This window comes from Dendropsophus ebraccatus, chromosome 3 (assembly GCF_027789765.1).
Source record: "Dendropsophus ebraccatus isolate aDenEbr1 chromosome 3, aDenEbr1.pat, whole genome shotgun sequence".
NCBI lineage: Eukaryota > Metazoa > Chordata > Amphibia > Anura > Hylidae > Dendropsophus > Dendropsophus ebraccatus.
Window position 1 is genome coordinate 179,164,502 of NC_091456.1, and position 17,794 is coordinate 179,182,295.

Below are 17,794 nucleotides of genomic sequence, written 5' to 3' on the forward strand. Positions count from 1 at the left end.
CTTTAAATTAGTTTATGGATTACTATACCAACTCTTTTACCAAAAAAACAAAAAAAACAAAAAACAACAATATCACTTTAAATCAATGAAACAGAGTACTTTTCCTTATTTTATTTAGTGCATTTCACACCAAACTAGTGACAATATACGACTGTAATGTACAAAGTGTGCCTGTATAATACATATATGTTTGAGGGTACAGAGAACACTCGTATGTGCACAGAAGATCAGTGAGCAAATGTCTTTTAAAATCAAACTTTTATAAAAAGTCGAATGTAGCTCTATAGTCCTAGTCTATTGGTCTCTTCATTTCAATTTTTTTTTTTTAGTATTTTTATTTTTTAGCTTATGAATTCATAACCAATTTGCAGATTCAACAACCTACATCTTGGAATCGGTACAGGAATTTCCTATATTCATCACAAACACACACACTATTTACATAAGTGCACCAAGCCTTTTAAATTTTTTTTCTACAATCGGCTCCTGGTTTCACAGAAAACAAAAATGGCTCTGGTTTAAAATAAGATGAAAAAAAGTAGTTTTTCACATTTTTATCATAACAGTCAATGGAAGGAGAGTCATTTCCAGTTTTTCTAATGAGCAACATAAAAAAGTTTTTTTTTTTTTTTTTAAGGGGGGAATTTTTTATTAAAACCAATACTCTTATTTCTTTAGTCCTTAAAGTGAACCTGTCACCTCTCCTGACCAGTCTGTTTTAGCGAATACATGCAAAGCCCATGAAATAACCATTCTAGATCACCAATTTCTATATCTGTGTGATGTGCCATTCCTTTATTATTCTTACTACAAATACATGACTCAGTAACTAACTGGGTGTTACCAATTTGGGGCGTGTCCTTACACTGTTTGACATGATCCAATCAGAACTGACGGTGCTAGACTGTGTAGAGACACACCCACAACTAGTAACACCCTTTTGGATATTTAGTCATACCTTTTTAGTAAGAATAAGAGGGGAACGGCACATCACAGAGCTATAAGAAAATATGTTTCAGAATTGTGATTTTACGGAGAATACAAGGACTTTCTAAAATAGACAGGTCAGAAGTGGTGACAAGTTCACCTTTAAGACTTTAGGGGAGATTTATCAAACATGGTGTAAAGTGAAACTGGCTCAGTTGCCCCTAGCAGCCAATCAGATTTCACTTTTCATTCCTCACAGACTCTTTGGAAAATGAAAGGTAGAATCTGATTGGTTGCTAGGGGCAACTGAGCCAGTTTCACTTTAAACCATGTTTGATAAATCTGCCCCTATGTGATTATATTTTAACCTTATCTGCTAGGCAGAAAATCTGGGTAGAGGTAGGCAAAATTGTAGCAGACATTTTGGTTGGAGATTTTAAAGTAACGCCTATGAAAGACATTTAGCAGCTGACTGACAGATAATGGACGGGTGTCTGAATGGTGTGGGTCATGGTGCTGGGCTCGGATCTAAACACCCGTCCATTCAACCAAAGACTTCTTCCATTCGTGTGATCATGGCAGTGCTAGCAGTCAGTCCTGTAAATAAGGGTTGAGTGCCTTTAACTTTTTTTATGTTGGGATGTACAACAAGCTTCAACTTGGCTTTAGTGGAAACCTTTTGCTGTGCCACCATTGTCTATGATTTGTTCTAGTAGTCATGAATGGACATTTTCCTATATCCTAAACTGAACTTGAGGGCGTAAGACCGGGAAATAGACCTAGAAACACTACATAAATACCAAATATGAAAAATGGAGCCTCCCGAATCTATTTTTTTTTATAGGTTATATAGGTTTTTTATAGGTTTGTTCCTTGACTTCTCATATCTACTCTTTGTCATCTCTTTCGGATGACGGTATTATCTCGGAAATTGTTCCCTTTTGTCCTGTAGTTTTTTTATTTTCAGAAATAAATAATGTTTTACGATTAAATACTTGTTTGTAGATCAGCTCCCAATCTACACGTGTCAATCCTGTAAACTCTAATCTACTCACTACACCCGTATTAGGCCTCCCAAGTCTCTTGGCATGTTTCCAGATACCAAAATATACCAACGTGGATGGTCTTACACCTTTAGCATGTCAAAGGATTTTAACTAGAGTAGAAAAGATGATTTGAAGACACATAAGAAAAGACGTTAAGACAGTCCAATATTCCCTTATGTGTCGTGTTCAGACGTTGCATTTGTCCTTACTGTCCTTCTTCAGGTTCTGGAAATAGATCCTGTTGGCCTCCGGGTAGGTGACTTTTGATAGTGGAAGCTTAAAGATTTCTGGATTGTTTGTGGTTATCAAGAGGAAGGTGAGTGCCGATAGGCAGAACGGCCAAGTGCAAGATGGCAGCCCAAACTATAAAAAGACCAAAGCGTATGATTATAAGGAGGTAAGAATAAATGATAGATTATTCATTTATGGATAATATATTTAGAATATAAATAATTTTTGGTACTTATGTATAATAAGAAGGACATGGCTGAACTATTATATAGTGAGGCCTCTGGTATATGGCTTAATAAAATGAGCCATAGTAAAAAAAAATAAAAATTTTATATATATATATATATATATATATATATATATATATATATATATAAAATAAAAATTATAATAATAATAATAAAAATATGTAATGTGTGTCCCCACTACAACATCCATAACCCATCCTGAGCCCATAATGTGATCTAATGTAAAGTTCAATTTATCTTTACATTTTACATATAGTATTTACATGGATACTTACCACAGACATCATGTTGCCCAATGCAGCTCCTAGGTAGGCACAAAAGAGAGCTAGGGATACAACAAAAAATTATTATTAATTAACAATTCACATAGGAGTATACGGATGTCACCATACATTAATCTTCATTTGCCCACTCTAAATACATTACATTACTGATCCTGTGTTACATCCTGTATTATCCTCCAGAGCTGCACTCACAATTCTGCTGGTGGGGTCGCTGTGTACATACATTACTTATCCTGTACTGATCCTGAGTAACATCCTGTATTATACTCCAGAGCTGCACTCACTATTCTGCTGGTGGAATCATTGTATACATACACCACTGATCCTGAGTTACATCCTGTATTACACTCTGGGGCTGCAGTACAATCACTATTGTCTTTGAGTAAAGCTGGCAAACATTTTGATGTTAAACCTTTAATAAAATGTAATCCAAATATAAGAACATACCACAAGCTAAAGCGAGCAGGTGAGTCTGCCAGGTGAGAGCGTAGAACATGCCTCCCACTGCGATACAGGCCAAAACAGAGTTATAGCCCCACAGCCCAAAATAGATCTTCTCGAATGGTGTCGCCAAACTCAAACCTAAAAAAAATAAGATGGAGACATCATAAAAGTAAATTAAAAATCTTAAGATTTATCGGAATTAAAAGAAGTCATCTAGAATTGCTAGGAAGACAAATAGGGGAACTTTATCAAATAGGGCGAAATATATATATATATGTATAGGGGAGATTTATCAAACATGGTGTAAAGTGAAACTGGCTCAGTTGCCCCTAGCAACCAATCAGATTCCACCTTTCATTTTCCATAGAGTCTGTGAGGAATGAAATGTGGAATCTGATTGGTTGCTAGGGGCAACTGAGCCAGTGTCACTTTACACCATGTGTGATAAATCTCCCCCATAGTCTATAGGCTTGAGCTACATATAAACCACTCATATACAGTCCATGAATTTACCTGCTATCATTCCCAAGGCTGATCCAATTCCTGCATGCATGCAAATAATAGGGGAGGATAAAAAGAGAGCCGCCAAGAAGATCCCTCCAGTCCAAGGATTATCGCATCCATACACCTGACCGACACCGACTGGTACGGCTTTCAACAACTACAAGACAAACAAGGATATAGGTTACAGTATGCACCATTAAAGTAATTGTTGACAAATAATCTCATAGACCACTATGCATAGGCCTCAATGTATATTGAGTTGTATTGAATCTGTATCTTAATGTATTCCTGCAGACAAGAAATATTTTTCACTGGTTTCTGAAAGTTATATAGATTTCTAATTTACTTCTATTTAAAAATCTCAAGTTTTCCTATACTTATTAGCTGCTGTTTGTCCTGCAGGAAGTGGTGTATTCTTTCCAGTGTGACACAGTGCTCTCTGCTGCCACCTTTGTCCATGTCAGGAACTGTCCAGAGCAGGAGAGGTTTTCTATGGGGATTTGCTACTGCTCTGGACAGTTCCTGACATGGACAGGGGTGGCAGCAGAGGGCACTGTGTCAGACTGGAAAGAATATATCACTTCCTGCAGGACATACAGCAGCTGATAATTACTGGAAAACTGTAAATTCAAAAAAAAAAAAAAATAGAAGTAATTTATAAACCAATATAACTTTCTGAAAAAGTTTATTTGAAAGAAAAAAAAAGATTTTTCCGCAATACCCCTTTAATGGTATTTGAACTATAATCATGTGGTTAAACAATCTCAGCTCGCTGAATATCCCTCATTTTGTAAAACCCGTAAGTCGTGGATATAGAAAGAGAGAGTGCTCGAGGTGTAAATCACGTTGTAGTGCCGCCAAGACACAAACCCTCCATATTTTATCTTGTAAGTTTTATTGGTTCCTCCTTAAATCCCGGCACTGCTGGGCTGTACGGACAAGGTCTCAAACACACATCTATTTTACTATTTATGTTCACAGCTGGGCAGTGGCCGCACCCTGTAAAAAACAATCTTGCCTCACACTTTTTTTTTTTTTTTACGAGTTTTCAGCCCAATAAAGTCGGCCACAAGCTATTTCAAATAATTACTTTACTTTAAGGCAAATAAATCTAGTGGAATTATGTGCCAGGTGATAAAACCACCCCGGGGTGAAATGATCGATGCGCGGCGTACGGCAGAATCCATTGTTATATGGGATATATAAAAGAACTGGGAATTCTATATATAACAGTCGGCTATGGAGACTTATCATTGAAGACTTCTAGATAATTTAGTTATAGTATTGATCCAGGATCCAATGTCTTTTAATACATAGTCAGTGGTCTGGAACCTCCAATGTGTTAACATGAACCCAAAAAGAGCCATTGGATGAAACTAAAAATTTACGAACAACTAAGATGGACGTTCACATGATATGATTACCAGTCTTACCGAGGTTATTTCGACATCAGACCAAGTGATGTTTGGAACAGCATCGATAGGTTGAATGTTAACGGTGGGGAAGAATATATTGTAGTGACCGGTGGCTGCGATGTGAAGGCATACCGCAATGTTGAAGGGCAGTGTGAAGACTGGCAGGTCCCATTTGCTGAATATGGAGGCCAAAGCGCTAGTCAAGACTGGGCTAGAGAAAAAAAAAAAAAATTTTGATCAAATGTTAGGTCTAAAATCCATAATGTTGACTGGTAGTGCAAAGTTTTAACGGCGACAAGGACTTACCAAGTCATTGACATGATAGTAACGGGGATAAGGAGCCACCAGTACCAGTCTCCTTTGTCTGAAAACACAGCCATCAATAAGCCAACCAAGATTCCGTTGTATCCGTATAGCCCCGCAGCGATTGCAGATCTGTTGTGTGAAACATGGATGTGAGACTCCAAAACATCACATATGAATCTGAATTTGCATACAATGTAAACACATAAAACACATAAAAAAAAATAACAGGAAGCTCTTTTCTCACTAACCATCCATTTCACCATCATCCATTGGAAAGAATATAACTACTATAATACTGCCCCTTATGTACAAGGATAAAACTACTATAATACTGCCCCTATATACAAGAATATAACTACTATAATACTGCTCCTCTATATACAAGAATATAACTATAATACTGCCCCTATATACAAGAATATAACTACTATAATACTGCCCCCTATATACAAGAATATAACTACTATAATACTGCCCCTTATGTACAAGGATAAAACTACTATAATACTGCCCCTATATACAAGAATATAACTACTATAATACTGCTCCTCTATATACAAGAATATAACTATAATACTGCTCCTATATACAAGAATATAACTACTATAATACTGCTCCTATATACAAGAATATAACTACTATTATTAAAAACGTTGCCCTTAATAAACCCCTGTTCACATTCAAGAAAAGTAAGACTATAGGGGATGCGTTATCCTCCTGTAAAATTGACCGTTCTAAGTCATGGCTCACTAAATCTTTGCCCTCGGGCAATAAACGTTGCGGCCAGTGTCATTACTGTCCCCAACTACTCGCACAGTCTTACATCATTTTAGGAGGTGTTGAATGTTTTATTAAACAATTCATCACTTGTAAAACCACTCACGTGGTGTATGCGATAATCTGCCCCTGTCACAGATACTACGTGGGGAAAACTAAAAGAGCAATGTGGACTAGATTTAAAGAGCACCTCTACTCCCTGCGCTCGGGTAAGGGTGTCCCCCGCCTTATTAACCACGTACGTAATGATCATGCTAATGATGCTACATGTCTTAAGGTTATAGGCTTAGAAAGAGTTAACCCTCCCGGCAATGGCGGCGACTGGCTGAAATTGCTGCTCAAATGTGAGACCAAATGGATTATCCGATTGGATGCTACCGGAGTATCTGGTTTCAATGAGAGAAACGATCTCAATGCCCTACTATTCTAATATGTTACATTGGCTTGGTTTTAATGTGTTTTTATATGTGTCTTTTTTGTAGTAACATTTTGTACTATTTTTCACATGTATCACATGACCTATAAACACACCTCCACCTGTGTTACGCACGCCAGACCTGACGAAGCGCGCATAGCGTGAAAACGTTTGTCTGATTGCATCCGCTCCTCCACCTTCCCTCTTCCCTGCTATGTTCATACCCGGATGAATAAAGGTCTTTTCGGCATCTTTTGTGGTGAGTGACCGCCTCTATTGTTCTACCTTCTCCATAACTACTATAATAATGCCTCCTATATACAAGAATATAACTACTATAATACTGCTCCTATATACAAGAAAATAACTACTATAATACTGCCCCTATATACAAGAATATATAGACGAATATATACAAGAATATAACTACTATAATACTGCCTCCTATATACAAGAATATGACTACTATAATATCTGCTCCCTATATACAAGAATATAACTACTATAATACTGCTCCTATATACAAGAATATAACTACTATAATACTGCTCCTATATACAAGAATATAACTACTATAATACTGCTTCTCTATATACAAGAATATTACTATAATACTGCTCCTATATACAAGAATATAACTACTATATGACTGTTCCTTTTTTTTCAAGCATATAACTACTATAACACAAGCTACAAAGAGATGTCGGCACTATCGCATTCAGTGGTAAGCAATGCGTTCACAAATGTGTATTAAGTGTAGGAAGTGTCACTTTTGGTATCTCGGGTAACGGGATTGTTTAGACCCGATAGAGTTGCCTTTATGTGGTGCTCAGACAGGTATGCAGAGGTAAGTTAATCCAATATAATGCACAAGCCAAGTAGTGAAGCAGCAGAAAGATGACCCGTAGCACTCACCAGTCTTCAGGCAGTACGTATCTTTATTTCAGGGTGACATCAAACAGGTTGGTGTGGGGCAGGGGGAGACAGATCCAGCAGATGCTGTGCCCTCGGGCTACAGCCGTTTCGCGGGTAAACTTCCCGCTTTCTCAAGCCTTGAGGCTTGAGAAAGCGGGAAGTTTACCCGCGAAACGGCTGTAGCCCGAGGGCACAGCATCTGCTGGATCTGTCTCCCCCTGCCCCACACCAACCTGTTTGATGTCACCCTGAAATAAAGATACGTACTGCCTGAAGACTGGTGAGTGCTACGGGTCATCTTTCTGCTGCTTCACTACTTGGCTTGTGCATTATATAACTACTATAATACTGCTCCCTATATACAAGAATATAACTACTATAATACTGCCTCCTATATAAGAGTATAACTACTATAATACTGCTCCTATATACAAGAATATAACTACTATAATACTGCTCCTATATACAAGAATATAAATACTATAATACGAACTGGAGAGAATGGAACGGCTGCACATCCCATCTATGGCTGATACTAATGCCGCTAGGCCTATATTAAAAATCAACACCAGAGTGTCTGTATATGAATTGATCAAGCCATATTGCCCCGTGTACCACCGCGCAGGTCCTCTGGTCCACACGGGTCCCTACGCTAACTCCACACCGTGTCGGTCAGCGACCGCCAACCCCGCAAAGCGTGCACATGCAGGGAAGGGAGGCCATGGAACGGCCCTGCAACCCCAATATCACAGGACCAGACCCAAAAAGCCCCACCAAGGGGCGACCTTCTCCGCTGGCGGTGCTGGCCGGGTTCTGGTGTGGTGTTTTTGGGTCTGGTCCTGTGGCATGGGGGTCGCAGGGCCGTCCGATGGCCCCCGTTCCCTGGCTGTGCGCGCCTGCGGGGTTGGTGGCCACTGACTGGCACGGTGTGGACTTAGTGTAGGGACCCATGTGTATCAGATACCGGCACGAGGTACATGGGGCAGTGTGGCTTGATCAATTCATACACAAAATTCTGATGTGTTTTTTATTTAGCCTAGCGGCACTAGTATCAGCCATAGGTGTGAGGTGCAGCACTCTGTTTCTTCCCTGAACCGCATAAATACTATAATACTGCTGCTATGTACAAGAATATAACTACTATAATACTGCTCCTATATACAAGAATATAACTACTATAATAGTGTTTCATTTTTACAACAATTCAACTACTTTATTACACCCTCATGCAAACTGAAATATAACTACTACTATCCCATTGCTGTGTAGATTCTATACATACCTGTCTTGACTCAGAATTAGCGCTGTCAGTGTTGAAACTATAGTCCCCAGACATCCGGCAATGGCCCACCAGGGGTTTTGAAGGAACAGTCCAGCAATAATGATGAGTCCACTGAGAGGATTGTTGACAAACATCACTTGGGATGTTCCTCGTAAAACCCAGTCAATGAACTGGAACGGGATGGGTTTATCTGGAAAGTGAATGAATTGTTTCATGATTTTTGCCGCTATTGCATTGCCCTTTTGCATACATTGTGAGCTGGCCTCGACTATCATTCTATTTAAATTTGGCCACATTTTATAGAATGTGTGTACTGCTGCTGTATAACATTCATTCATCCCTGTCAAGGAAATTTGCATTGACACCCATAAAGATGTTGTACAATCCAACAATGGAACTAGTGCTGTGTAAGACCTTATCGGTATTGCGACCCTATTGGTATAAAGGTACGTCACTTATCAGTATCACGTTTACATTGGTATAAAGGTATGTCAATGTGACCTGACATAGTCTACTATGATATAAATACACAGGACTTTGCACATATAACAAGGCATGCAATCATTGGCTCAGTGGGTTTCACCTATAAAGGTTCATCAGGGGATCTCGCTCAATAACAAGCAGTATGGTGCCCAATCTCTGTTAATGTAAAATCCCCCAGCATGAAGATTGTCTTGTCTACAAAGGATAATAACAGCAATCAACTAACTTATCTGCACTGTGACAGTACAAAGTGTGTTTGACACAAGCGCCAAAAGTGGGAAAACAGCGGGGAATAGATTTGGCCACACTAGGGGCTATTCACCTTATCACTCCTGGTTTCCCATCTTCAGCATTTGTCTCGACAATCATTGCCCAGATTAATTTGTTTGATTGTGATTATCATTTGTAAGCAAGGTAATCTCCATGCCGGGGGATTTTACATTAACAGAGATTGGGCACGGTACTGCTTGTTATTGATCCCCCGATGAACCTTCCTGTGGAAATGTACCGGCGCCAATACTCGCATGCAATGTTATATGTATTTATGCCATATCGTATATATTGGCCGATTTACTTGGGATTTGATGTTTTGCCTTAAGGGTATAACTATAATTGTAGTTTGATGTTTTTATATCACAAGTTAGTTTTTGCCATAAGAAGTGGTAGCCTTTTTTTGCTAGGACTATGCTATATTGTCTGGTTTTGATTTGTTTAGTGGAGTTGTTGGGGTTAGCATAGGCAGGTGGCTGTTTATAGTTAGTCTGACCCCAATGATAGAAATGTGAGGTAAGGATAAGGTCCTAGAGGTTTAGGCACCCATTTTGAGTGATTACTAGGTTTAAAGGGAACCTCTCACCAAGATAATGCTATCTAATGTATTACCATCATGTTTTAGAGCAGGAAGAGCTGTGCAGATTGATATATATCTTTGTGGGGAAAGATTCAGTATAACCTATAATTTGTTGATTGAAATCCCTGTACATTCTGTAAGGAGTCCAGTGGGCGGTGCCACTCTGGACTGGACTCTTTAGCATGAAAACATCCGAGATTTCTATCAATAAATTACAGGTTATACTGAATGTTTTCCCATAAAGATATATATCAATCTGCTCAGGTCCTTCCGCTCCATAACTTGATGCTGATAGCTTTGGTAGCGTTTTCATGGTGACCGGTTCCCTTTGAGGGTATGTGCACACTACGGAATACGCACAGAGACGTGGGATTAAAATTTCCCCCATTCCCATAGGCCCAAAGTATTGACATATCGGCTGATCAAACCTCTGACACTGGGTGACTGAGCATCAGCCAATCAGTGCCAGACTTGTTATGCTCCGCCCCCACCTGCTAAACACAAGCTGCAGGGGAGGCAGGAGGGATAACAACATACACAGTTAGGGTATGTTCACACTGAGTAAATTAGGCGGAATTCCGCGGTAGAACTGTCCGCCGCAGAATCCCGCCTTCCTCAGTGTGTCATTGCCCATTTATGGGAGAGCGCTCGCTCCTCCACTGCCGCCGCTCTCCGCTCAAAGAAGAGGAGCGCACATTCTCCCATAGACGGGCAATGACACACAGAGAGGCGGGATTCCGAGGCAGAACTTTCCGCCTAATTCACTCAGTGTGAACATACCCTAAGGGACATTACATATGGGAGGATGGAGGGTACGTGGTGTTACTCCAAAAATAGGTCGTAGCTGTTTTTTCATGTAATAATAATGTAACATGGTATTAGGAAACCATAAAAATGGCAAATAAATAAATAATAGAATATATTCCGCTCACCTTTCAGCCAGTCTCCCAGTTCCTTCATTTCCCCTGAGATGTAATGGAGGGCAGTGCAAAGTATTCCAAGCCCATGGGAACAACGATCCGGAGTGTCCGTCTTCTTCTCCTCCATCTCTACCTTGTTCATTGGGATATGACTTTCCATGGTTTCGACTCTTATGTAGTGCTAAAAAAAAAAAACAGAAGATACCAGGTAGGATCAACTTTTTAGGCCTTTTTCACACATACTATGGAGTGTTATCTATGGAGAGGGGAGGAGTCAGGCTACTCTGACACTGGCTTATTCCTCTGAGAACAAAAGTATGCAGCAAAAATCCAGCTGACACCATCAGTGCCAGGTTCGGACAACTTTAGTATAAAATATATAGACCCCTTTAAAATAAAAGCTTCACATGCGATTGGTTACCATGGTTACTTTTGATAAATCTGGCCAGCGTGTTTTAGTATGAGCGTTTGTTATTGGCTGGGATGACCAATTAGATCACTGCTTTCATTTTCTAACCTGCTTTGAGAAGAAATTGAATTGGTTGCTATGGACTATGGTTGCTAAGGGACTTTCTAATATACTAAGAGGGCAGATTTATGAACCTATTTGCCCATAGCAACCAATCACAGCTCATGTTTCATTTTACCACAGCCATTTAAGAAATGAAAGCCGAGCGGTTATTGGTTGCTATGGGCAACGTCGCCATTTGTTTAGGTGTCAACCGTCCTTTGTTCTCGGGATCGATGGAAGTGTTAGCAGTCAGATACCCCCATTCAACTAGTCAGCGTCTACTCCAGGGATGGGGAACTATCGAACCTCCGGCTGTTGCAAAACTACAACTCCCATCATGCCCGGACAGCCGAAGCGTTAGATGATTTCAGTGCTCTCTGCTGCCACCTGTTTCCGTGTCAGGAACTGTCCAGAACAGTAGCAAATCCCTATAGAAAATCTCTCCTGCTCTGGACAGTTCCTGACATGGACAGAGGAGGCAGCAGAGAGCACTATGTCAGACTAGAAAGAATACATCACTTCCTGCAGGACATACAGCAGCTCATAAGTACTGGAAGACTAGAGATTTTAAAAAAGAAATAATTTTGTACGTTTTTTTTTTCTCTCCAGATTATCCCTTTAAGGAGAAGCTGAAGGCAAACATTCTTGATTGATTTTATCCTTTTTTTTTAAATCTGTAAACACAGGGACAATCCGGTGTCACTGAGAGGTGAGGTGTGCATTGCCAGGCTGATGAAATGTATCCTATGATAAAGAGGAGATTTCAATAATTCCTTCTTTGTGCCCGTCTGTTTGCACTGCGCTGTTTGACATACAGCTTTGCCCTCTTGCATGGCATTACATATTTTGAACGTTTTCCATAATGAACGGAACGGAACACACCCGGATTTCTGATCTCAGGTGTCGCAGTGTTTTGGGTTTGCATTGTCCCCTAACAATGGAAGAAATTGATGGAAAATACCATACATTATTGTTTCAGATGTTCATTCTAGGGGTATATCCGATACAGGTGAAGGTCATGCCATTGTTATGGGGCATCAAATGACATTTATTGACCATCTTTTTGGGCCAAAAAGTGCAATTTGGGAGGATAGGGTAAGTTCTGGAACAAGGCAGATCTCTCTCCTCTTCTTACAGCTATTATGGGGTCCAGGAGAAGAGGGGCATGGTACAGACTGGCGCTGCCCCTGAACCCAGTGTAAATTATTCCTATATAGGGGTATTCTGCTCATTTGTACCTTTTTCATAGGTTGCTTCCCTGATGGAGAACATAACAACTGTGCTAGTCTTTGCGCTCACTGGGTGTCCTTTGTCATTTTCGGGTCCCCCGCTGAATGATCCCGCCTCCACTTCCGAGATGGACTGGTCTCAGCAGCGACAGCCTGCTCACCCGCGGCACGGTGCTGTCCAGTCTCAGTCAATGACTGGTTGTGCGAGCTGTCACTGCTAAGACGAGTTTTCAGAAGTGGAAGTGGGATCATTTAATGCTGTAGGAGAAAACTGGGGGAAGTCAAAGAATAAGGGAATAGCATGTTAGTTATGTTTTCTACCAGGGAACCAACACAATAAAGGGGTACTCCAGCAAACTATTTTTCTTTTAAATCAACTGGTGCCAGAAAGTTATATAGATTTGTAATTCACTATTTTAAATTTTCAAGTCTTCCTGCAGAAAGTGGTGGATTCTTTCCAGTCTAACACAGTGCTCTCTGCTGCCACCTCTGTCCATGTCAGGAGCTGTCCAGAGCAGGAGAGGTTTTCTATGGGGATTTGCTCCTGCTCTGGATAGTTCCTGACATGGCCAGAGGTGGCAGCAGAGAGCACTGTGTCAGACTGGAAAGAACGCACTACCTGATGCAGGACATACAGCCTCTGATAAGTACTGGAAGATTTTAGACTTTTTAAATAGAAGTAAATTACAAATCTATGAAAACTTTCTGGCACCAGTTGATTTTAGAGAAAACATTTTTGAGTGTAATATCCCTTAAAGTGTATTATCCTAGTACTATTACCAGTGTGACATCAATGTACTTATAAACATTTAAAATTATCCTTATACGGCAACATAACTGTATTTATTATGTATAATTATATATATATATATAATATACACATACATATACATACATACACACACACACACACACTGAGTTTATGTGACACCCGGTAATGTGACATCACAGAGCTGGTTATTCCTGCATTATGACATCATACCCCGTACCATCACTGTGTTTATTGTGCCTGTATTGTAACACCACTGAGTTTATGTAACACCCAGTGATGTGACATCACAGAGCTGGTTATTCCTGCTTTATTACATCATACCCTGTAACATCACGGTGCTTATTATCTACTATGACTGTAAAAAAAAAAAAAAAAAGTAAATGCTGGGATACCCCTTTATTCTCCCAGCGGGATCACTATCAACAAAACGACCAATTAGACATACAGTATGTAAAGAAATCGCTCGCTATGTGCCAACCATCAGAATGTCTCTAAACTAGAATATTTTTACAGATCACAGTGAGGACCTGTTCACACTACGGATTCAGCGACAAAATTCCGTTCAAACCCCCCGCCTGCAGATTTCGCGCCGAATCCTGCCTGCTGTCTCTTTCAATGAGAGGCCTTGCGCGCATCTGCCTCTTCCAAGCAGAATTTCGGTGCCAATTCCGTAGTACGAACGGGCCCTAAGACTGACATACTATAATCTACAGGCCACAATACAATACAATCACCATAGTTCATTATCCAACATACACACACAACCCCTGCTGCCCAGCATACATATAGACCGTCAGACCCTTCCCTGGACTAGGATACATAATATATAGGAGGTTCTATAGGATATACGTAGCATCCTATTCTTCCTGGTGCTGGTTAATGGTGGTTCTACTATGCACCCTCTCTCTTTTGGCATCTGACCAGATATCTGAGACCTCCTTCTCTATACAGTAAAAGTTCATTCTCGGCACTCACCATCCTGCTTCATAAATTTTATTGTAGAAAAGCGACAGGACGTTTCGGCGTCAAGCCTTCCTCAGCCTTCAGCCGAAACGTCCTGTTGCCGTTGTATATTTTTCTGATGGACTTTTTTTTCTACAATAAACATTTATGAAGCAGGATGGTGAGTGCCGAGAATGAATTTTTACAATACTGTTGGATTTTTTATTACTGCGAGCACCACCCTAGACACAGAAGTGGCATCTAAAAGACTTTTTTTTCTCCCCCTCTGTACAGAACTGCCCCTTCCTGCCCATTCACTTTTGATCTAGAAAGTCTTAATCAGTCTGTGCCCCCCCACCACTATACCCAAGAGGAATCCCGTCCTTATCTCTATGTATCTTATCTTATGTACACCATATAATCACAGGGTAAGTGATGACTATCTGATATCCCACCAGGTTACGCAGTCAGGACAGGATATACCTGCCCGCACAGTAGCTCCTTATCCATACACATATACGTAAATGGTCTTCAATCCCCCCCCCCCCCCATGTTTATTATCTCAGTACTGTGATATCCTTGTACTGAGACATAATGGATATACAGTATGGATATACATATAAACAGTATTTTGCCTTGTAAGGTGTACCCCTTTAACCCCCTCACTCCAAGCAACAATGTGCGAAGACCAAAATAGACTTACAATGTCCTCCGTCCTACAACGTCCAGCTCACCCCAGCCACTGAGTCACTACTAGATGACTTGGTCTTAGGACTTGCTATCTCGTGTTATTTTTTTTTTCCCCTCTAAGCTCGGGCAGCAGACAGGCTGGAGCTGCGCCAATCTGTTAGCAAATTAGCAAAATCATCATCAGCCTCTTGGCCAGAAGAGACATCACAATATATTATCCTCCTCATCACTATACGCACAAGTAACCACAGAAAAAGAATACCACTGTGGTCACCGAAAGAGGCCGGAGACCCACAGCAGCTGCCACATGTCCGTCAAGCCGGGAAATTAATAGCAATGGCTGCCGGATATAGACAACGCTATAAATGTGACGTGAGGACAAGAGGCACCAAATTCCAGCTGAGATAGAAGAAGAGTATGATATTAGGTTTAATTGCTGTGTTATAAAGTTATATAAGAGATAGGGCGGCGTGTCTTATCTGTGTCCTGCCGGGTGCTCCATCACTCTGCTGTGGCCAAAAAGATAACACTAAGCTACAAAAACACACTAAGGATGTACACCAGGGGGAGGGAACCTTGGCTCTCCAGCTGTTGCAAAACTACAACTCCCATCATGCCTGGACAGCCAAAGCTTTAGCTTTGGCTGTCCAGGCATGATGGGAGTTGTAGTTTTGCAACAGCTGGAGAGCCAAGGTTCCCGACCCCGATCTACTCACTTCTACTTTCACTGTATAACTCACATCTCCTCTACTCACCGTCCCAGTAACATATTGCCCCATAACATCTCCTAAAGTATTTATTTTCACTAAAATAATTCTGCCTCTGCGACCTGCCACTTGTTCTTCATCCCCTTCTTTCCATCATGATCTTGCCCCATTCAAAGACAGCCTAGACATTAAAAGGGTAGTTTAGCGCCAGAGATTTGTAATTTTCTCCTATTAAAAAAATCTCCAGTCTTCCAGTAGGTATCAGCTGCTGTATGTCCTACAGGAAGTAGTGTATTCTCTCCAGTCTGACACAGTGCTCTCTGCTGCCACCTCTGTTCATGTCAGGAACTGTCCAGAGCAGTAGCAAATTCCTATAGAAAACCTCTCCTGCTCTCCAGACTGGAAAGAATATGCCACTTCCTGCAGGGCATACAGCAGCTGATAAGTACTGGAAGACTTTTTATTAATAGAAGTAAATTACAAATCTCTGGCACTTTTTGTCACCATATGATTTGAATAATTTTTTTTTTGCTTAATGGGATTATCCAGCGCTACAAAAACATGGCCACTTTCTTCCAGAGGCAGCCCCACACTTGTCTCCAGCTTGGGCGGAGTTTTGCTGCTCAGTTCCATTGAAGTGAATGGAGCTTAAAAGGGGAGTGCGGAGCTAAACAATTATTTACAAAATAACACACATTACAAAGTTATACAACTTTGTAATGTATATTATGTATGGGAATGGCCCCCTTTCCCGTGTTTCCCCCCACCACGCTAGACCCGGAAGTGTGGTGCATTATACTCACCGCATCTCGTGTCGACCCCCATCCGCCATGTCTGGACAATGACATAGTCTTCGGGAGGTTGGCCGACCCGCTGCTGCTGTCCCTCATGCTGGCTCCCCCTCTGCCGCGTCATCAGGAGCTCAGCTGCAATTGGCTGAGCAAAGTTATGCTCAGCCAATCGCGGCTGAGCAGTTATGACGCGGCAGAGGGGGGCTGGCATGAGGGACGGATTGAGCGGTTCGGCAGGCCTCCTGAAGACTACCTCATTGTCCCAAGATGGCGGACTGGAGTCGACACGAGATGCAGTGAGTATAATGCACCACACTTCCGGCCATTCACATACATAACATACATTACAAAGTTGTTATTTTGTGAATAATTGTTTAGCGCCGCACTACCCCTTTAATTGCAAACCGCACCCGAACTGGAGACAAGAGTCGTGTTGTCTCTCTAAGAAAGTGGCCATGTTTTTGTAGCACTGGATAACCCCTTTAACTAGCCCTTTAAAGGGGGACAGATTCGTCAGGTATGTACCAGTTACAGAACTGCAGACGCAGGCAGATAGGTGATAGGGAGATAAAACAAGTGATGCTTTTATCTTTGCTGATGGCCATTTGCAAAGTTATAAAACAACATTTTTCCTCAGAGGCTGAAGGGCCACAGCTATCTATTTGTAGTATTTTCCTCAGAGGCTGAAGTGCCACATCTGTCTGCAGCTCCACCTGGTAAGATTGACAGATTGCCTTTAAGGCCAACTCCAGGATCCACGTGCCTTACCGGTACTGTACACTTGTATAAAAGGTTCCTTGCAAGGTGCTTTGCTATCTGCATATACATTTGCATTGATAAAGGGCAGGACTGCCTAACTTGCAATTCTGGTACATGCCAGATGGGCTGGTGTTGAAAGATAGTCGCTCAAGACTTAAAGACAGGCAGATCTCCATTAGTCAGGTCAATGTAGCAATGATTGACTCATCATTGACCATTATCTGTTGGAATTATACTATAGGGGCGGATGGTGCCCACCTCTCTGGCTCTACGTGACGCCAGGAGCTGCCCAAATGTGCCGCAATGATCCTAATATGGTGCAGCGCCAGGACATAGTGCTGTAAGC

The 17,794-nt window shown here is 41.1% G+C and overlaps 1 protein-coding gene across 5 annotated transcripts in view; it reads right to left on the minus strand.

The window, feature by feature from the left end:
* Window positions 1-1,833: 1,833 nt before the first annotated feature.
* SLC14A1 (solute carrier family 14 member 1 (Kidd blood group)) overlaps window positions 1,834-17,794 on the minus strand; it is a 31,517-nt gene continuing 15,556 nt past the window's right edge. For 2 of the 5 annotated variants that reach the window (XM_069963244.1, XM_069963246.1), the window contains exons 2-9: window positions 11,060-11,228; window positions 8,795-8,984; window positions 5,406-5,534; window positions 5,118-5,310; window positions 3,694-3,841; window positions 3,184-3,318; window positions 2,728-2,777; window positions 1,834-2,336 (exon numbers count right to left, since the gene is read on the minus strand). In XM_069963244.1, coding sequence (XP_069819345.1) covers window positions 2,160-2,336; window positions 2,728-2,777; window positions 3,184-3,318; window positions 3,694-3,841; window positions 5,118-5,310; window positions 5,406-5,534; window positions 8,795-8,984; window positions 11,060-11,228 — 1,191 coding nt within the window. In that variant the 3' untranslated portion in view covers window positions 1,834-2,159. Of the gene's footprint in view, window positions 2,337-2,727; window positions 2,778-3,183; window positions 3,319-3,693; window positions 3,842-5,117; window positions 5,311-5,405; window positions 5,535-8,794; window positions 8,985-11,059; window positions 11,229-11,468; window positions 11,570-11,864; window positions 11,913-15,204; window positions 15,289-17,794 lie in introns of those variants that run through there. The other 3 variants (XM_069963248.1, XM_069963245.1, XM_069963247.1) reach the window with 3 other exon arrangements.